Raw genomic sequence first — 22367 nt, 5'->3', positions numbered from 1 at the left:
GACAGAAGGAGAGTTGATGCCTTTGAGCTGTGGTGCTGGAGAAGAGTACTGAATGTACCATGGACTGCCAGGAAAACAAATAGATTCATCTTGGAGAGGATTAAACCGAGCTACTCCTTGGAGGCAAGGATTCTGGAGCTTTGTCTGACATACTTTGGACATGTTGCCAGGAGAGACGGGCCCTTGGAGAGGGACATTATGCTTGGGAGGGTGGAGGGACAGCACAGGAGGGGAAGACCCTCTATGAGATGGATTGATTCGGTGACTGGGGTAATCGGGATGGGTGTGTCAGAGGCAGTGCGTTTGGCTCAGGATAGAGCAGGGTTTAGGGCTGTTGTGCATAGGGTCGCTATGAGTCGCAAACGACTTGACGGCACATAACAGCAACAACAACAACAATATCATTGATGGAGTAAACTATTATCAGGAAATGGGACATATCTTTATAAAAATATTAGTAAATAGTAAAATGCTTAATAAATATTAGTCATCTACTCCTCTCTTAGATGAAAAATGAAAAGAACATAATTTGGGTTATAAAATAAACATAACAATCAGTCTAACTCAGAACTCATTGCTGTCAAGTCAGAACTGACCCTCTGTTAGATTTCTGAGGCTATAAATCTCAGGGGAGGAGCCTGGCCATTTTTCTACTGAGGAACAGCTGGGGGATTTGAACTCCTGGAGACATACAGCATTTGGTAAACTGAGAAGCACTTTATAAACTATGCCATCAGGGCACTATGTTCACTAAATGCACTAATACTTTAACAAATTATCAACTATTTCTTTGAATAAAGTGAAACATTTAACCAGGAGGAAAGAATAGATTAGTATGGTGCTTTGTTTGTATATAAAATCAATGTATAACAAATCCACACATTTGTTAGTATAATTATTCTACAAAATAAGGTATGGTTTTAAAATGTGGTTTTATTGACCAAAACAATGCCTCCTAAACTGTTACAATTAATTTTATAAGTAACACTGCATCAAATGGATGATACTTACATTAGCCAAATGTGCTAGTTCAATCTCCAGGAATGAATCAGTTGTTTTGGGTTCAGGCCTGATTGTGACCACGATGATTTTGGAATTAACAACAGTATAATTTCTGAAATAGAATAATTACGATTAAAAGGAGAAAGGATTCATGGCACATAGTACATCTAAGGCCTCACTACATGTAAGAATGGCATGCTAAGGAAAGATGATCTGATCTAAACAAACTAAGGAAATGACACTTCTGATGAGCAGATTAAAAATGGGATACAAATATCAAGGTAGCATTCATGGACAGATCCATTTGTTTCATAAACAGACTCTCTTTAGAATGAGAGGACTATGAATAAAAGTTATTGCAGCATTTTGAATGTTAGAATGATGGAAAAAACATCAACACTGACAAGCGCTCCATTACTTAAATCTGTTTCACCAAGGAGAGAAATGGATTGTGAATTTAAACCTTCAGGCAATCTTTAAATGGATATGATTTAAAGATGGACTCAACCCTGGTCTCTAGGAGACCAAATTTCATCTTAGAAAGTGCTGTCTTGACTTTTATTTTTTTTTTTACTACCCTCAAAATGTATTATGATAAATGGCTGGAATGCGGTAAAATAAAAAAAAAAAAAACCTAGAGAATAAATAGAAATAAATGCTGTTGATAATCATTAACTGACATACATTTCAACAACAGAGATTTCTAGTCAATTCTTCATCTCAATATGCCTAATTTAAAGGAACACATTTATCTTTTGAAATACCTTATCAAGTGAAGCTCTCTCACACAAAAAAAACACCGCGAGATATTTTAAATATTTGGAAGCAGGAGTGGCACCCACTTTCTAAACAACAAGCCTCTGGATACTCTATGAACTTTGTTAAATGTCTATAGTTATAGAAAGGCTTCAAGCCTTTTGTTCATAGGGTAGCTATGAATCGTGTTCGACTTGACTGTAATCAACAACAATTCTAATATGTTCGTATTTAAAGTCACAAACATCTGAAATAAATTTAATTTAAATGAATATAAAATTTTTATTGAACATAGAAATTCAGATAAAAAATGTATAATCACTTTAGATCTCTTGCTTTTGAGAAATTTAAACATGAGTTTATAGTACTTTTAATTAATTGAGGAAGTAGATATTGCTTTGTCTTATTTTTCTGAGTTGAAATAAGCTACCTCTTATTCAGGTCTAATTCTGTGGAAATCAGTATCACAAAATAACTTAATTTTCCCCTCTTTTTGTTTGTTAAAATGTTACTTTGAGATATTAAAACCCATTTATTTTAAGTGAGGGGTTTAGTGTTCTTGGTCATTAGACTAAAATAAGACTCTGCACGTATAAGCAGAATAGAGAATCAATCCCTCAATGTGAAGTGTCTTCAATCACCCTGTTACTGACCTCCTTTCCCACCTGTGGCCCCCATAGCCTGAGAAACACTACCACTACAGCTTTATCTTTTATAATCTGTCATGCAAATGGAAGCATACAATACGGAAGAAAGTATATTTTATTTTATTTACCATAGTTAAGAAATTTTTAAGTTGGCTTCTTATTACCAAATTTCACTGCATGCACATACAACAATTTGTTGGTTTATTTACTAAATAATTAATATTTAGATTGCTTATAATTAATTCCTCTAGGTCGTATAGCCCTGGTGTACAAGTTGCCGTCCCGCGGTCACTTGTGGTTGCTGTGAGGCTGAACACTGTGACACGGATGTGTCAAATGCGTTAATGGTTGGCTACCCAGTGCGGACAGAGAGTGGGGTGGAGCTCCCCGATTAAACAAGTGTGGAAGAAGGAGTGGCGTCCACTTCCATAATAGCTTGCCTCTGGAAACCCTATGAACCTGGAGAGAGGATGAAAGGCACCCAAGCGTGAGGACTCTCCTTCATAGGGTCGCTATGAATCACCTGCGACTTGACGGCACTTAACAACAACAACGACAATAATTAATTTGAAAGGCTTTTGTGCCCTAGTGGCGAGAAACTGCATTGCAGTTCCAAAGGCCACCGGCTGCTCCCAGGGAGGACGGGCAATCTCCAACCTTAAGATTAACTTCCTCCGAAAACCTGCTGAGGGTCAGCTATGGGTCAGTTCTGACTCTAGGTACACAACAACAATAATTCGGGCTTGTGTTTGATGTGCAGTGCTGCTCTCCCCCCCACCATTCCCCCAGGAGCGGGGTACTTGTGGCTTGGCCTAGTGTTTAAGGCAGGCAGTGGCTCAATCCCTGAAGAGCCCTCAGGCCTGCAGCCCTTCCTGCATCAAGTTATCTTTCCCTGTCTGTTGAGTAGAGCTCAGGTGGCCTAGTGGAAAGAAGCTGTACTGCAATCCCAAAGGAACACGGTTCAAGGCCACCAGTTCCTCTGCAGAAGGATGGACAATCTCCTTCCATGCAGAACGTTTCCATGCAGGGAGTCTGGCATGCAAAACATAGTTTCATATCCTTCTCAAGGTTGCTTATCTCTTATTCATTCACTATTAAATGAAATAAAGGACAGTTAATGACTCTCAATCTTTGCAACTACCTCCCTCTCAGAATGACCCCAGTTGGCTGTGGTTAAAGCATTCAGTTGCTAACTAAAAGGTCAATGTTTTAAACCCACTTGCTCTCCTACAGAAGCCTGGAGTAGTTCTACTCTTATGTTAAAGGGTCACTATGAGTCAGACAGAAACTCTGGTGGCTTAGTAAAAGGAATCGGGATCAAATGAGAATGCTGTTATTTTTAGGCACCAGCGAGTTGACCACAACTGACAGTAACTCCATGAGAAATAGGTTGAAACCTTGTCCTATCCTGCACCATCTTCACAATCTCCATCCTGCTCAAATCCATTGTTGTAGTCACTGAGTCAATCCATCTCTCTTTTTCTGATGTTCTATATCTCTTGACAACATGCCTGAAGTATGTGAGCTTCAGTATCTTGCTTCCAAGGAGAACCCAGATTATACTTCCCTCCAAGACTGATTTAACACTGTTAGGAAGCAATATTGGGCAACTGATTATATTAGTAGAGTTGACAAGGTTATTAGAAAACTATAATGATACAGGCCATGGTCTTTGCTATCACTTGTTAATGCAGCAGAGAGTTGGACAATGACCAGGGAGGATAGAAGGAGAATTGACGCCTTTGAGCTGTGGTGCTGGAGAAGAGTATTGAGGGTAGCATGGACTGCTAGGAAAACAAACAGATTCATCCTGGAGAGGGTTAAGTGGACAGCACCTTGGAGGCAAGGATTCTGAGGCTTCGTCTAACATACTTTGGACATGTTGTAAGGAGGGACAGGTCCTTGGAGAGGGACATCATGCTTGGGAGGATGGAGGGACAGAGCAGGATGGAAAGTCCCTCTATGAGGTGGATTGATTCAGTGACTGGGGTAATCAGGAAGGGGGTGTCAGAGACAGTGAGATTGGCAGAGGACAGAGAAGAATTTAGGGCTGCTGTACATAGGGTCGCTATGAGTTGCAAGCGACTCGACAGCACATAACAACAACAACAACAATTACAATATATATGGCTTAGACTTGATGTATCTATCTATCTATCTATCTATCTATCTATCTATCTATCTATCTATCTATCTATTATCTTTCTCCTTCCATACCCCACCAAAAATTTATTAAGATTTCTCCCAAAGCATAATAGGATCTGAGCACACGGATACAAGGGACATCTTTACAACAGTCTGAATGTGTATAATTTCTGTTTTGGTAACTTGAGTAAAAACTATTTACTCATAATCCAAATTCTAACTGACCCTTATGTGGGAGTTCTAATTCCAATCTTACTACTTTGCTCTGATTTTAATTAACAAAGATTAGGCAGATAATTTGAATCATTTTAAAAGTCGTATAAGTAGAGAATTATTGAAAAACAAATTTGAAGGTACTTATGCTATAGTGTTTGGGAATGTGGAGATCTTGGCCTTGATCAAAATAGCTAAGACAAGCAGTGGAAGGTGCTATAATGCACCACGTTAACATGGCCTGGTGGAGAAAGTCCTTAGAAGATGAAATCAGTCAGATGGCTCTTATAAAGTATCTATTTGTGTTTGTGTAATAATCTTTAGAATAGAATTGGGAACTGTTGTGTATAGACACACACATTGAGCATGAACATGCCTCCTCCATTAGTGTCTAAGTACTCCTTCCCTGTCCCACCACATCTACACATCCCTCTCTCTACCACAACATCCATCAGCACTCTATAACCTTCTCACAGATGATAAACCCCAATGAGAACACTATTGGTATCTATTATTTAGCATATCTTAACTTACAAAATGCAAGACACATTTCAGTGTTCAATATAAATTTGAATAATGTGTAAAAATAAATACACAGTAAGAACCAAACCCAAAAGTTTGTCCAAGTTGATTTAACATGCACGGCTAATAACATTGTATTAAAGTCTTTCAAGAAAGTGGATTTACATTATGCAGCATTTCTCTTTAAAAAGTTTTCAGAGGATAGAATTATCTTTAATTCATTCCATCAATTTATTCTAGTTTGCATAAGTGAGTGGCTGGCTCCCGATGTGCCGTGTCAGGCTTTGTGATCTACTAATGCGTGCTGGCTGAGTCCATGTTTGTATTCACGACTAGAACAGCAGATCTTACAGCCAAATGAATTTCACAATTGAAGTCAGAAAGTTCTTCCTTGTCCTTGAGATTAGTGCTAGTTGTTATCTAAAACATTTCAGTATGTGTGGAGTCAGTGATTCAAAGGAGATCCAACTTTACCACAGCTTTTGAAGGGCCTTACAGACACATGAACAATACCTCCTGAGGACGGTAAACAAGTAACTATCCCCTGAGATTCAGTGTGACAGAATAAATGCCTATGGAGAGGGCTGTAGTGAACACAGTGCAAATAAATTTTAACCACATAAGGTATTTTAATAATAAATATTTATTAAGTCTTTAACATTAAATGATTAAATTAACAGTAGCTCCTTCTCATTTTTAAAATTAAATTTCATGTAGCCCCTAGTTAAAATGAAAATAAAGTAAAAGAAATCATTTCATATATTCTGAGAGTCAGGATATTTTATGAAAATCATTACATTAAATGCATTTGCTTTTAAAATTAATGATTGCTGATGCCTCCTAAAAGGTGGAGGTGTAGAATTTACATAGAATTTTGCAAGTCAACTAGAATTTTCTGTTGGGCTTTTTAAAGAGATATAGCATCTAGAAGGACAAAAATGCTGAATGATTAGAGACTTAAATTCACCTTCAAAAGGGGTAAAAATTTAAGTCTGTGTTGTTATGTGCCTTGGAGTGGACTGTGACTTACAGACCCTATGAACAATAGCCCTCAAATCTACCCTATCACTTTGCTCTATTGTGATGGCTGGTGTTTAGCTGTAACTGCTAGAATGCTGATATGACAACTTGCAATATAAAGGAAAAGAAAATTTGTCACCATTGAGCCAAGAGGCAACACTATGACAAACAGAAAAAATTCATGTTGTCAACTGTTTGATATTACTTGGATCCACAACAACACTAATGGAAGTAGTGGCAAAGAATTCAAAAGACATGTTGCACTGAGCAAGTTTGTTGTCAAGGAATTTTTTGACAATGCTAAAGAACAAGGATGTCACTATAAATACTAAAGTGTCCCTGACCCAAACCATGGTATTTTTAATTGATATATATGTAAAAGTTGAACAATGTTAAAGAACACAAAAGGGGGAGGAGGGAATATGCTTTTGAATGGTGGTGCTAGTGAAGAGTATTAGTATACTATGGCTCGCCAAAAAAGAACAAACATATCTGACTTGGAGGAAGTGTAATCCGGAGACTCAATAGAGGTAAGGATGGTGAAACTCTGTCTCATATACTTTGAGCATCCTGTCAGGACATGCCAGTCATTGGAAAAACCCCCATCATTCTTGGAAGAGCAGAAGCTAAGTGAAAGAGAGGCAGACCTTCCATGTGATGGGTCAACACAGTGACTGAAACAATAGAACTGAGAATGGCGGAGACTGTGAGGTTGGTGCATGATAGAGCAAGGTTTGTAGGATTGCTATGAGTTATAGCCAACTCAGTGGCACCTAATCCCATGATGAGGAACCTCATGTTTGGTAAAGCTGGTGAAAGACTACCCTCAAGGAGCTGGATGGACACAGTGGCTGCAAAAATAGGCTAAAATATGGCAACAATCAAAATATAGGACTGTTTTGTTATGTTGTACTTTGAGTCACAACAAATAAGAATCTACCTGATGTCCCAGCACAACAATGATACAAATTTGTTGTCCCATGGATAATTTTAATAAAATGATCTACGGATTGTCACAAAACGGCACCATTTTATTGGCACAGAATAAAGAAACAAAATTTAAGGTTTAAGGCTTGAAACTAAAGAGTATGTGCTGTTGAGAAAGCTCATTACTTCAGGCTGATTGCCTTCAGAGTGCAGGGCTGTGAAAGTGATTATGTCTCCGTTTTTCTATTATTTCCAATATTATTTAGTTCAATTGCTTTTCCAATTTGCTTTTAATTCCTGTAATATTAGGAACTCAAATGAGTTCTACTTCCTAAATATGAAAAAATTTCAGCATCATTTATCTTTATTAGGTCAAAGCACTTGACAGCAAATTCAGTGGTTTTTTTTTCATTATTGAAATTTGTTCCATTTTTAACAGGTTCTTTTCAAACTACTATTGGATATGAGATGGCTATAGGGTTTTTCACATGCATTTTTCTTGGTATCTTAAGATTGTAGGGAAATTTACGTATAATTTTATATTCTTGAAAATAACTAAAAAAATTAATAGCTATATTAGTATCCTTTAAAACAAATGGCACTCCATTTTTCATATGTCAATATAACACTTTGTTTAGTACATAGATTTAGTTTCGCTTTTCTGCAATAGTAGAACCTGAATATTAAGTAAACTGGAGATTGTATTGTTTACAAGTGATTCTTGTGTCATTGGCTTGAGTGTGTGCTTGCATAATTAAAAAAAACAAAACAAACAAAACCCAACAACTCCTAAGATAAATTCTTAGAGGTTAAATGCCAATGTCAATGATAATGCAGTTTTAAAAGCCTCTTGATATTGTGAAATTGACTTCCAGGAAAGTTATTCCAGCTAAAATTCTCACTGATAGTTTCTAATATTCCTGGCTGTGGGTGTTTGGGAGTACTTTGACGTAAGCAGTACATAGAATTGGTAGCCTCCCTGTCTCAAATACATTGTCCCACCTAGACTTTCTTCTTTAGGACAGAAGGAACTTCCATCAACTATCTTTATCTGTTTGACTCAAAAGTGACCTTGTGGAGTTGAGAGCAGAGCCTGATGCATGGTTCTCAACAGCCTATGATGAGTCATGGGGAAGGTGCCAGGCTTCCCTGGTCCAGCCCAAGGACACAGGGCTTTCTTACAAGATTTTATGGAGAATACACATGTATATTCACTAACACAGAAGAAAGCCATGGTATGCACTGCTTAAAGGAATCACAACTGGCTATCATAATGACAGCAAGATAGAGTGGAAGAGTCCTGATTATAGCAGACACATGATTTAGAATAGAACTCAGTCATGATTTAAAAACTTTTAAGCAAGAGAATGTCAGTTTTCTCATCTGTAAAATGAAGGTTTTTGATGTAGCAGCTTTAAAATCCCTGTTGACACTAATATAGTTCTACCATTTAAAAAAAATGATTATGGAGCACAGAAGAATGGGAGGTTAAGATAGCACATATTTAATTTAGACTTGAGTAGAGCATTTTCCTTCTGTTGGGGCAGTTTGAATCTAATTCACTGTAAAAAAAAGAGGAAATTCAAATAGTAATGTTAACATTGCAGCCTGAACTACATTTTGATCATTATGGCAAAACCCAAACAAATCTAAATGAAAAGAAGTTAACAAGCGAAGTTATTTCTCTTTTTGTATAAAGAAAATTCCAAATTATACCTATTCAAATACTACATCAAGGTTTGTTTGTAGTACTCACATAGGAAATCATGCAAAGTATTGTTTTGGAAATGATTATACTAAAACATCAAAAATTTCTTTATTCTACAAGAAAATCCCATTGTGTATGGACAATCTGACCACAGGAATTTAGAAAACAATAAAATGACTTCTTAGAAAAACATGAACATTAGGTAAATAATAGCCAATATGTTTAGTGAATGTGTGTAATTATTTTCCATGATGAAAAAAAGAGGTTCTTCCTTTCCTGTTTGATCTACACTGTCAAAAATGAAATGCAAGGCAAGTTGTGTTTTGTTCTTCAATTCCTAAAACATCATTATACTAAAATGACATTTTTATGTAGTTTATTTCAAAAATGGTTATAAAGATATTCTGTCAGGTAAAGACCCTTAATTATGTACACTAACATTTCTGTCTTTTGGTATTTCTTAAGCATTCTAGTACCATTATTTTGAAATGAAATATTAATATAATTTTTTTAGAAAGAGCAAATTGCCCTCGATTCATTTACTTAATTAATATATGTTTACAAAGGATAAGTGTGTTTGCAAATGCAAATAAAACCTGATGTCATAAAGTCAATTCTGATCCAGTGACCTTGATGTCACAAAGTCAATTCTGATCAAGTGACCCCATAGAACAGAGGAGATTTCCAAGGCTCTAGGTTTTACAGATGCAAACTGTGACTCCTCAGTAAAACAACTTGTAGCTTCAAAACACTGACCTTTTTGTTAGGCACTGGGTAATTTATCAACCAGACTATCAAAGATCCTTTTAAATATAGAGTTAGAGGGATAGAAAGATACAGAAATAATTCATTGCTGTCAAGTTAGAACTGACTTATAGCTGACCCTCATAGCCGAGTGGGTTTTCAGAAGATGTAAATCACATAGGAAGAGATTGCCTATCTTTCTCTCATGGAATAGTTGGTGGATTTGAACTGTCTTATCTTTGGGTAGACAGTGCAACTCCTTACCTAATAAATTAGAGTTTGTTATATAGAGATATATATCTAGATAAAGAAATATATACATTCATAAATCTCACAAATAGTTTCTTAAGGATTTAAATATAAAAATAGTGTTAGAAATTATAGTATTTCACTGTAATGAAGACAATTTAATAAAGGGCATTTTTTAATTTAGGAAAAAGCCTTAACACCCATTTCCTACATTTTATATATTAAAAAAGTCAATGGCTTGTCTAATATCTGATCTGTAACTGTGTTGCAGGTGGGATCTGGAGCCATTTTTGGTAAACATAGTGCTAGTCTCTAACCATTAATTGTTAATTGTCCATTTTCTCTGCTATGACTGACAGTGCTGAAATACATACATATATTTCTAAACTCCTGATGTCCATGGAATACTATGCAACACTCAGAAGCAATGATTTTGAAAAATAGTATATAACTTAGGAGAGGCTGGAGAGAATTATGCTGCATGAACTAACTCAATTTCATGTGAACAAATACTGCATAAGACCTTTGTTGTAAAAATCGAAGGAAAACTAGTAAAACATGTATGAGAACTCAAGGCAGGGAGAACTGTGATGAGTAGGGGTGAAACCACAGGACTGCACAGTTCGGTAGGTGGAAGGGGGGCAAGGAAATTGGAAGGATATGGGTAAAAAGACAGGGTAATGATGGGCAAGGTCCAATGGTACTTAATTTTATAAAACATAATACATGAGAATGATTGTAAGAAACACAATATGAATGAAGAATAATGTGAAAACAATGCATATAGTATGTGAAACACTTTGTAAGCAAACATTTAAAAAAGGTAAAAAAATCCCGATGTCTAATATTTTATAAATGTTTCATTTCCTTAAATACAAATTGTGGAATATGAGACAACATGACTTCATCTGTGTAGATGATGGAATATTTTGTTATTCTATAAAGTGGGCTTAATCCAAATAAAACATTGATAGACATATTTGGAAGAAAATTGTTTAGCAAGCTATTTTTTTTGTTGAATGTTTTATTGTCATTCCTTATATTACTCTCCAGGATAAAGTAAATGAATGTTGCATGTAAATGTGCTTCGAAAAAAGGAAGACCTTAAAAGAGATGGATTGATGCAGTGGCAGCAAGCACTGGCTGGAGCCCAGCAGAGATTGGAAGGATGGCCCTTAGAGGGCAGAGTTTTGGTCTGATGTCTATAACTGAGCTGGAGCCTACCTGAGGGCACCTAACAACATTTTAAAGTTGGATTGAAAGCAAATAAAAACCCCACCTAAAACCTCAAATTTGCCTAAGTGAAAACATGCCCAGTGAAATGAACATAATCATAAACTCTGATCACGTTAAACACAACATCAAAATCCAAGGTAACCAAGTTACCTGCTGTTGAGTTAGTATCCAATAAAGAATTCTTAAATGATAAGCTTAATACAAATGAATTCCCTATAGAGTATCAGAAAATTTTAAGTTTAGTACATCTCTTTCTAAAAGAACATCATAGCCAAGGTATATACAGTATAACCATAAATACATTGTATTTTAAAAATTAACATATAAATGCATTTTTAATAAAACCATTGAAAATATTAGGCATAATGTTGTTGTTTTACACACTTCATGTTGGTAAAATTAAACCCAACTTAAAGCTATCTAAATTCAGGAAGCACAAATACCATCCACAAGAGATGGGAATTTTAAAAATCCAAGCAAACAAAGCTCAAAATAACCTCTGTACCTTCCCATGGTTACTGCTGTGGTTAAAGGAGATTCTGTTTTGCATCAGGGACTCTCTCTCAATGACTCACCAGCTATACTAATAATAAATGCTTTGCATAGATGTCGCTTCAACAAAGACTTTGACTATTCACTGCAGCTGCAGAAAGCTTGGGCACAGCCTGAGGAAGCCGCTTTCTGCTGGACTAACCTCTAATTGTTTTTATTTCTTAGATTGTGGCACTCCTCGTTGAATTGTGAGCTTTACTAATGGTCTCTCCTGCCTCTCATCTGGAAGCTTTAATTATGAGACCTAAGAATTTAGTGTACATGTATCTGTGTTTAACTAAAATAGAACTTTGTCTCAGTCCTCCAAGATGAGATGGTGTGGCTGTCATGAATGACATCATCATCCAGAGCGAGAGACACTGAGTGATGTTTTCTCTGAGATTCGATAAAGCAGCTAAGGTAGTAGAACAAAGAAATTAATGGTAGCAGCATTACTATCTGTAATTGTTTTGTTTAATGTCTGGGAGGATTAAAATCAATGAAGTTCTTCCAAAAATAGCCCTCTAATTGGACAATGGTAATTTATTTTTTGTCTTAATGTTATTGTAATTGAAAATTTATTTAGGAGCAAATTGAGATCTTGTGCAAATGAGGAACAAAGTCATGTATGCCCAGTCATCACGTCATTTCTTTAATTTCATGTAATGTTGATGAACAGCATCATTAAGTACAAATAAAAGGAAACAGATTAATTTTACAACAGCTCATTTTATTATAGAGATGAGGCATTTTTGTGAGGATTTTTTTTAATTTTAGTCTTAAGGCAGTCATGATTAGTTACAAAGAATTTCTAGGCTACAATAAAACACAAAAATTGTCTTTTCTAGTTGTTTTGAATTTAATAACATGCTAATAACTTGTTTATTAAAATGGTATTATCTAACTCATTTAAGAAAAACCCTTTGTAGTAGTAGAACGTGTTGTGTTATTTTCATAAAATGAACTATAATCACATTTTAGAACAATTTACCAATATTACAACAGATTATTACTTTAGAGCTTACCTCAAAGTGGGTAAAATAAGATCTAAGTTTTTGTACAGGACTGCTCCAAGAACAAACACAGACGATTCATCTAATTCTAGAAAGAATAGATTTTTTCAATGAGTAAAACAGCAAAGAAATTGCTTTCTGCATTAATCTGCTCATTATGAGGGTATTATACTGCTTGCTGATGCAAAGATGAAGCTGGGAGATCAAAAGGAAGTGGGGGGGGGCCTCAGAAAACATAAAGCCACTGTCAAGAAGTCAATTCTCTTTCTTACCAATCCTGTAGGCCAGTCCCCTAGGGCTGGAAAGCTGTAAAATTTTACTGAATGGGACTGCTACACCTTTCTCTGATGTAGTTAGTTGGTTACAACAGACAACATCTTGGTTAATAACTGGCAGCCACTGTAGTACCAGAACTCTTTAAAAAAAAAAAATCCATGGGACAAGCTAGACCCACACCTCAAACTACTGATGGCTCTAGAAGACATGTTGCTTTTTTTGTTGTTTTGTTTTGTGGCTTATCATCATGAAGTAGCTAGCACCACCAGAATGAGACAGGCAATCACTTCACTAGTTAATGAGTTTAAATTGCAATACAAGAAAGGGGAGTTCATTTTGATACAGTCTTCAAACAACTGCTGTTATACTTTAGGTTGCCAGTGAATCAATTCTGAAATAAAATGACCTCATTTGTTTCCCACTTGACTTGCTTTGTGATCATTTCATTGGGAAGCAGATGGCCAAACCTGTCTTCCAAGGTGCTGATGGGTGGATTCAAATTGTCAGGCCACTTAGTGGCTGTCAGTGCAGCACTAAGCCATTTGCCCTGATATACAGCTCCAAGATAAAAGGAGGATCATACAATTGCTCTTTAAAATGACTATTAATTTTAGAAACTATTAAATACATTTTTTAAAATTAGCTTAAACAGTTACACACACACACATTCTGAAGTAGTATTACCAAACCAAAGAATTTTTTAATGTAAGAAACAGAAAATGACTTTTCATGAAAACTAAAACACATTTTAAGAGATAAAGTTAAATTATTAGGTCAGATTTTATACTAAAATAAGATTGTCAGTAATGAAACTTATTACAGTGAGCTCAGACACTATAATTTGCACTTGCAATGTGTGTGTGTGTTTGTGTATGTGTATGTATGCTCCCGTGCATGCTAACTAGATTTTTTCTTGAGTAAATTTAGAGATGTAAATACGAGTTAAGTCTCTACATTTACAAAATTAGTTTTAAATCTTGATTTCTGATTTCTAGATCTCTAGTCTGTTTCTAGATAATTTAATAGAGAGAGATGTATGGATTGTATCTCACATAATGAGCTTATCATAAAATGCTTTGTTAAAACTCCAAAAATTTCATATTTACCTTTTGATGACAGAGGAGTGAAAATACTTTTTGGAATGACCACTCTGTCTTCAGAGTTTCTTGCCCAGTCAACCATTCCTTTTCGTCCTTTCATTGGGAAGTTGATGTCTGTTAGGACAGAGGCTGCAGGAAGCTTTTGAATGCTAGCCACTATTTAAAAAAAAAAAAAAAGCACAACAAGACAATAATGTCAAATAAAATTGTGAGCTCCTTTCCCCCAATATAATTATAGAAGATCAAATTAAGCCTTAAGGTATATAAAAATAAAATTTCAAATAAAAATCGTAGCTGTCAAAGCTATAAAGTAAACTTCTTCTAATGCATCTTCCATGAAAGTAGTTGTTTTTTTTTCACTTAGTAATTGAGTTTCTATGTTGCTTTTTCAGATTATGTGGGAGGCTGGGTTCTAGTGAGGAGAAATGTGGCATCAGAGGAAGATTCATCAAAGATTCTACATTACAGAGATGACACAACCCTGCTTGCTGAAACTGAGGAGAACCTGAAGTGCTTGCTGCAGAAAGTCAAGGACTTCAGGCTTCAAAATGGATTGAAGCTCAGCATCAAGAAAACAATTCTCACCATTGGGCCGATTAGCAGCATTATGATAGATGAAGAGATTGAGATTGTTAGAAGCTTCAGTTTGCTTGGCTCTACAATCAATACCTTTGGTACCAGCAGCCAGGAAATTACAAGATGAATTGCATTGGGGAAAATATGCTGTCAGAGACCTCTCCAAAATACTGAGAAGCAACAATGTCAGTCTGGAGACTAAGGTGTGCCTGGTGCAGGCCCTGGTCTTTGCAATTACATGCTACTCATCAGAAAACTGAACAACTACTAGAGATGATAGGAGGAGAATTGATGTCTTTGAGCTGTGGTACTGGAAAAGAGTACTGAATATAGCATGGACTGCTGGGAGAACAAACAGGTTCATCCTGGAGAGGGTGAAACCAGGCTGCACCTTGAACACCAGGATTCTGAGGCTTCATCTGACATAGCTGTGACACATTGCAAGGAGGGAACAGTCCTTGGAGAGGGACGTCAAGCTTGGGAGGATGGAGGGACAGCACAGGAGAGGAAGAACCTCAATAAGGTGGACTGATTCAGTGACTGGGCTAATAGAGGTAGGTGTGTCAGAGACAGTGAGATTGGCACTGGATAGAGCTGGGTTTAGGCCTGTTGTACATAGGGTCGCTATGAGTTGCAAGTGACTCGAATGCACATAACAACAACAATAACAACATTTGCTTTCAGCAAGAATCAAACAATGATGGTTAAAGGTGCAGCAGATATTCTGAGAAAACTGACAGGTCTCATCATACTTGCTGCTTTTGGTTTACCTCCATACCAATCACTATGAGACCATGCAGCATCATTTGTCAAATATTTAACCTAGTGGATTAACAGACTGAAATTGGTATTTACAAACCATCTTTGTCTTCAGAACAAATTATCTGAATTTACACTTAAATGTTTCCCTAGGAACAAATTTTTCATTGATTACAGGTGGTGAAAGCAAATACCATATAACAGTAATAATATTAAAACCATAGACTCACATTATATGCAGAAATATTTATGATAAAGGTAAACAGAACAAACAATATCTAAAACTTCCTCTACAAATAAATGTAGTAAGCAAATGTGCATGAATGGTATATAATGCCATTACCAACAATAAAAATAAATTGATATTTTGGCTGTTTCCATGTTCTTGTGTATATAATGCGTGTATGTGTTTGTGTGTGCGTGTGTATGTGTATGTGTATGTATACATACACATACATAAATATATATACATATATTTGTGTGTAGATATATACTTTTTTGCTGTTTCCATGTTCTTGTGTACATAATACGTGTATATGTGTCTATGCATGTGTGTGTGTGTGTTAAAGTAAGAAGCCACCTGATGTTGTTTGGTCCTATGCCACTAACTTAGTTCCACATTATGTTGGTAATATATTAATAAGTGATGTAAATAAAATTGCATTTTATCAGATATCTTTCAGGCTGTGATACACATTCGTTATTAGAAACAATGGAATTTTATTTGGATCATAATTTAACATGTTGTTGTTGTTGTTATGTGCCGTCGAGTCGCCTGCGACTCATATCGACCCTATGTACAACAAACAGCCCTAAACTCCGCTCTGTCCTGTGCCAATCGCACTGTCTCTGAAACTCCCATCCCAATTATCCCAGTCACTGAATCAATCCACCTCATAGGGGGCCTTCCTCTCCTGCGCCGTCCCTCCACCCTCCCAAGCATGATGTCCCTCTCTAAGGACCGGTCTCTCCTCACTACATGTCCAAAGTAAGTTAGACGGAGCCTCAGAATCCTTGCCTCCAAGGAGCCACCCTGTTTAACCCTCTCCAGTTAGTTATAAAAGCATTTTGTAATTAAATGTTGAAGGGAAATAGTTCCAAGTAAAATATTTCTGTGAATAACTGTCTTTATCTTGCCTTTGTCCTGATTCTTTAAATAAAATTAAAAAAACCCACCAAACAACAAAACAGATTGAAAACAATTTCCCTTAAGCCTGAGAAGTTAACAGTTTTCTACCCCAAAAGAACACTTAATTGTACTCATAAGAAACCTGTACATAGACTAAGAAGCAGCTGTCTGAACAGAACAAGAAACAATGCAAGGTTAAAAATCAGGAAAGGTGTGCATCAGAGTTATAGACTTTCTCTGGTCCATCTGTTCACTCTTATGCTGAGCAAATCAGTATTGGAAAAGACTCATCAAGAACCTGTTATGCAGATGACATAAACTTGTTTGCAAAAAAGAGGAGAGGATTGACAAAAGAGCAGAGAATACGGCCTTCAATCTGAATTTTATTTCAACATCAAGAAAATAAAAATTCTCACGAGACCAAAAGGTAAAATCATTAATGTTGGAGAAAAAAATTGAAGTTGTCAACAGTTTTAATTTACGTGAATACATAAACAACAATCATGAAAGTAGTAATCAAGAAGCTAAAAGATGTATTGAGGTGAAGAAATCTGCCATTAAACACCTCTCTAAAATGATAAAAAGCAAGGATATCAGTTTAAAGACTAAAGGCTTGCAGAAGTGGCCTTTTAAAAGAATCAGGGAGGAATAGGCCATCTTCTGGCAGAAAAGTAGTCTTACAGCTTGTGGATTGGCTGCAGCTGCTTGTGCTAGTGGTGACGCTGTTAAACCAGCATTCTCTTGGCAGAGGAAGTAGTCGTGAAGCATGCTGACTGGCTGACAGCAAGATAGGTAGTTGCCTGAGAGTGAGTCAGCCCTGCAGGGCCTATCAACCTAGCTTAAAAAAAAAAAAAATATATATATATATATATATATATATATACACACACACACACACACATATATAGCGGTGATGTATTCTCTCTGGCTGCTTTCTGAAGAGGGGAGTCATTGTGGGGATGGGGGGAAAAAGGCAGGGAGACAGCTTGCTGGGCAGTTGGGCATAAGGATAGAGTAACATCTAGTTAACTGTGACTTGAGAAATTTCACAGATATGAGATTGCAAAAATTTTAGTAGGCATGATACTATTAATTACAATAAAGAGATTATTAGTAGTGGACTTATGATTGGGGCTAGCCAAGTAATTAATGGTGATTGCCACTACCCTGATTGGATTCTTATGGTATATTTCCTCTGCTGTAACTCATCTTGGAGTTGGGTCATGCTATCTAAATTTTCTTCAACTAGGCCTGTTTAATTACTATAACAACACCATTGTTCTCTGAGAAACAAACAAATCCCACCTTTATCTGCTGTCAGCAGGTCTAAGGTTCAACTGTTTTGAAGAAATACCTGGGTTAGAGAGTTAATTTCTCATTGGAGAGATGCTAAAGAGTTAACAGAGGCACCTATGGCTATTTGGAGTTTGTACTCCAGATGGCGGAGGCTGTAAGGGAGTAACCTAGACCACCACCAGCTAGGCCCGCTGCAACTATAGAGGATACAAAGAGATGCCAGATATAGCTGAGAGGAATATGATTCTTTGGGGTTTATGTTGGTTGGCAGGTGTGAGGAGGGCAAACAATTCTTCTTTCCCATATATAAGCTGACGGACTAAGGCAGCAGGAATGCATGGAAAGGGGGAAGATGTTCCATGTTTCTAAACCAGATATATGGTAAGATAGACATGGAAATGAAAGTAAGCAAAGAAAGCGTTTATTATGGCTCTAAGGCTCTTGGGCACGGTTCTTTCACCCAGGCTGAAGAGAGAAGAGACAGAGACAGGCTGACAGAATGGGTCAGAGAAGTTTGCATGTGGCATGAAATAGTAGTGGGCTTTTAAAAGACTCAGGGAGGAATGAGCCGTCTTCTGGTAGAGGAAGTAGTCTTATAGCTCATGGATTGGCTGCAGTTGCTGGCACTAGTGGTGACTCTGTTAAATGGGCAGTCTCTTGGCAGAGGAGGAACATGCTGATTGGCTGCAGCTGTTGTCAGCAAGATAGGTTGTAGCCAGGGAGTGAGTCAGCCCCACAGGGCCTATCACCTAAGAATAATAACAACAACCCCAGATGATATCCTTATTTCATCTGAGTTGATTGACATTTCTAGGGTAATTTTAAAAAGGATGTTTTAAAAAATGTTTGTCTGACTTTGGGCTTAAGCTTTCATTGTGGTTTTTAGGGACTGGTCAAGAGAATATACAAATGAGACATCTGTACTTTAAAATAGAAATGGAGATTGGTGAGTTTGTGGCCTGGCCATAGGAAATGTCTTCAAATTAATGAGTAGTTGGTAGCTATAAGCTGCTAGCTTCAAAGAAATTTTAGATGGAAGAGGAAGTAGGTAGAGATGGAAAGAGAGAGAGAGAGGAAAAAGAAAAGAGAGGAGAGAGAGAGAGAGAGAGAGAGAGAGAGAGAGAGAGAGAGAGAGAATGAATAAGGAATCTTCTAAAGGAGTTGGAACACTGGTCAAGAGCTGTAACACTGAAGACAGTGACAGGGTCTGAAGGGCCTATTGGCAGGGCTAATGGTGACAGGCCTTGCCATGACTCAGCAACAGTCAGTGATGAGAGACAGAAAGATTAGGAAGAACTGTCCTGAGAGGAACTTGTCTTCAATGTGACAAAACAGAGTTTACTTTTATGAGGCAGAGAAGAATCCTGCATGGTCAACTGAATTGTAAAATCTCTCTTGTGTGCAAATAGGAGTGTTGATCTAAATGCTTCCTAAGGTGTAGCCTGTTGAATCTGATTTCAAGTTATACATGTTGTTTCCGCAGTAAACTACTTAACTCTTAACTATGGACTATGAGTTCTGTGAGGTCATTGCAGTAGGTTTTCAAACCCAGTATAAGAGTAGAAAGGAGGGAACTGCTAAAAACCCTGGAGTGTGGAGAAGTATGTTAGACCTCCAACTCAAAGAAATAAATCTTGGACTGATCTTGGTTCACATTATTCCTCCTGAAATGAAACAGGTACTGCTGGTGCTTCTACTATTGATGTTTTACAAACATAAAGAAGATGTGAATACTTAATGCTGCTTGAGGAAGTAGTTCTAATTACTTTAATTTATTTTGTTATTAAAACAAAATACTGTTTGTTGTTAATGAATAGCCACTCATGTGCCCTGTAAGGTCCTGGAAGGGTGGCCAGAATGCTTCTTAGAAACAAGTATGGTGAAACTTCAGTTCAAATACTTGGAATGTATTATCTATTATCAAGAGGGGCTAGTCCTTAGAAAAAGATATTTTCAAAAATTAGAGGGTCAACAAAAGGGAAAAAGGCCTTTGGCAAGACTGATTATTACAGTAACTGCAACAGTGGACTCAAGCACAGTAGAAATGTGAGGATTGCACAGGGTTGGACAATTTTTAATCTGTTATTTCTAGCCAGGGAATCAAAAGAAGAATTACATTGGGGAAAACTGCTGTCAGATATCTCTCCAGGGTATGGAAGAGCAAGCATATCAGCCTGGAGACTAAGGTGCACCTGAACTAGGCCATAGTCTTTGTAATTACTTGCTATGTATCAGTATCAGAAAACTGGACAATGACTAGGGATGACAGGAGAATTTATGCCTTTGAGCTGTGGTGCTGGAGAAGAGTATTAAATATACTATGGGTTGTTAGAAGAACAAAGAAGTTCATCCTGGAGAGGGTGAAAACAGGCTGCTCCTTGGAGACAATGATTTTGAAGCTTCATCTGATATACTTTGGGCATATTCCAAGGAACAGTCATTCTTTGAAGAGGGACATCATGTTTTGGAGGACAGAGGGACAGTACAAGAGAGAAAGACCTTCAATGAGATGGACTGAGTCAGTGACTAAGGGAATGGGGGTGGGTGTGTCAGAGACAATAAGGTTGGCTCAGGATAAAATAGGGTTCAGAGCTGTTGATAGAGATGTTGTGAATTACAAGCAACTCAATATCACATAACAACAACATATAGTTTTTAAGTCGGAGTTGATTTGATGGCAACCTACAACTTGGTGTCTAAATTCTTCATATACACAAAGAGGTCAGCATTTTTAAACAACACATTCTTTAGTAAGTCCTTTAAGTTTTATTCATTATCCAAAAGTAAACTCATCTATTTGCAATTTTTTTTCCTATTTCCAAGAAAGGTAACTGAACAGAATGTAGAAATTATTTGAACAACTATCATTAATATCACATGCAAGAAAAATATTGCTGAAGATCATCCAAAAAACATCACAGAGAATTCTCAGAAGTTCCAACTGGATTTAGAAGAGGCTCTGATATGAGGGGTATTACTGTTGATTTAAGATAAATCTTAGCTGGAAGCAGAGAATACCAGCAGAAAATCTATATGGTTTTTATTGATTATGCACAGCCATTTGACTGTGTGGATCACAACAAATTGTGTCCAACAGTAAGGAATGTAAATTACAGGACACTTAATTATGTTTGTAAGAAACCTAGATTTAGACAAATAAGCTGTTGTCCAAACAGAAAAAAGGAAATACGGCATAGTTTGGAATCAGAAAAAGGTCCATCAAGGTTATATCCTTTCTCCATATATATTCAATCATTTTGCTGAGCAAATAATTTGAGAAGATGGACTTTATAAAAAGAGGATGGCATCAAGATTGAAGGAAGACTCATCAACAACCTACAATGCCACAAAATTATTTGATGAAACTGAGGAGCATTTGAGGTCCTTGTTGCTGAGGCTCAAGGACTTCAATATGGACAATATCTCAACATCAAGAGAACAAAAGTCCAAACCAAGGAATAGTTGGGTCATATGGAATTTCTATGTTCAGCTTTTTCAGGAAGCATCAAATTTCCTTCAGAATGGTTGCACCATTTGACAACTTCACCAACAATATGTAAGGCTTCCTATCTCACCACATCTTCTCCAACATTTATTTACTTGCTGTCCACAGCTACTAGAGAGAGATGGTATCTCATTGTGGTTTTAATTTGCTAGTAACTTGGAGCATTCCTTCATGTGTCTGTTGGGCATCTTAATATCTTCCTCTGTGAAAAGTCTTTCCATGTCTTTTGACAATTTTGTAATTCTGTGATTTGTCTTTTTCTTGTGGAGACCCTGTAGGATCTTGTACACATTTGATATGAGACCTTTGTCTGAAATGATATTGCCAAATGTTTTTTCCCCTAGTCAGTAGGCTTCCTTTTCATCCTGCTGGAGAAAGTTTTTTATGTTAAAAGATATGACGGAATAATATTCAGCACACAAGAGTACTGATTTTATAAATTATTACCTAACTTGGGATGGACTGGAGAACATTATGCTAAGTGAACTAAGTAAGTTCCATAATGACAAATACTGCATAAAGCCATTGTTGTAGAATGAGTATGAGGACCCAAGGGGGTGGGGAGCATGCAAGCACAGGGGTAAGGATGCACACGGGCGTGTGTGTGTGTGTGTGTGTGTGTGTAATTAATCATGGAGTTGTGCAATTTGATGGGGGGTGATGGAAATAGGAAGAATGTGTTCAAATTTTGTAAACTAGTATAAAAATAATGTAAAATAGAATGTATATGAATATATGAAACACAATGTAAATGAAAGATTGTATGAAACACAATATGTATGAATAAAACATACTGTAAAGGTACTATTATAAGAAAAATCAATAGATTTGTATCTCAGTTCTAATTCCCTCAGGTTATATTCCTAGGAGTGGAAGAGCTGGATTATATGGAATTTCTATGTTCAGCTTTCTGGGAAAACTCCAATTGCCTTCCAGAGTGGCTGCACTATTTTACAATTCCACCAACAATATATGAGAGTTCTTATCTCTAATTTATAATACCTGTTTCTATA

The 22367-nt window shown here is 36.7% G+C and overlaps 1 protein-coding gene across 1 annotated transcript in view; it reads right to left on the bottom strand.

Moving 5' to 3' along the window:
* The window catches only part of BAI3 (brain-specific angiogenesis inhibitor 3), a 1132296-nt gene that overhangs the window by 461663 nt on the left and 648266 nt on the right, over window positions 1-22367 (bottom strand). Inside the window, exons 12-14 of the mRNA XM_006899477.1 lie at window positions 14096-14245; window positions 12726-12801; window positions 1012-1114 (exon numbers count right to left, since the gene is read on the bottom strand). Coding sequence (XP_006899539.1) covers window positions 1012-1114; window positions 12726-12801; window positions 14096-14245 — 329 coding nt within the window. The remainder of the gene's footprint in view (window positions 1-1011; window positions 1115-12725; window positions 12802-14095; window positions 14246-22367) is intronic.

Source organism: Elephantulus edwardii, unplaced genomic scaffold, assembly GCF_000299155.1.
Source record: "Elephantulus edwardii isolate Elephantulus edwardi_28Jun2011 unplaced genomic scaffold, EleEdw1.0 scaffold00258, whole genome shotgun sequence".
In the NCBI taxonomy this organism is placed as follows: domain Eukaryota; kingdom Metazoa; phylum Chordata; class Mammalia; order Macroscelidea; family Macroscelididae; genus Elephantulus; species Elephantulus edwardii.
The sequence above is the reverse complement of the archived record's forward strand: the minus strand, read 5'-3'. Positions and strand labels throughout refer to the sequence as shown.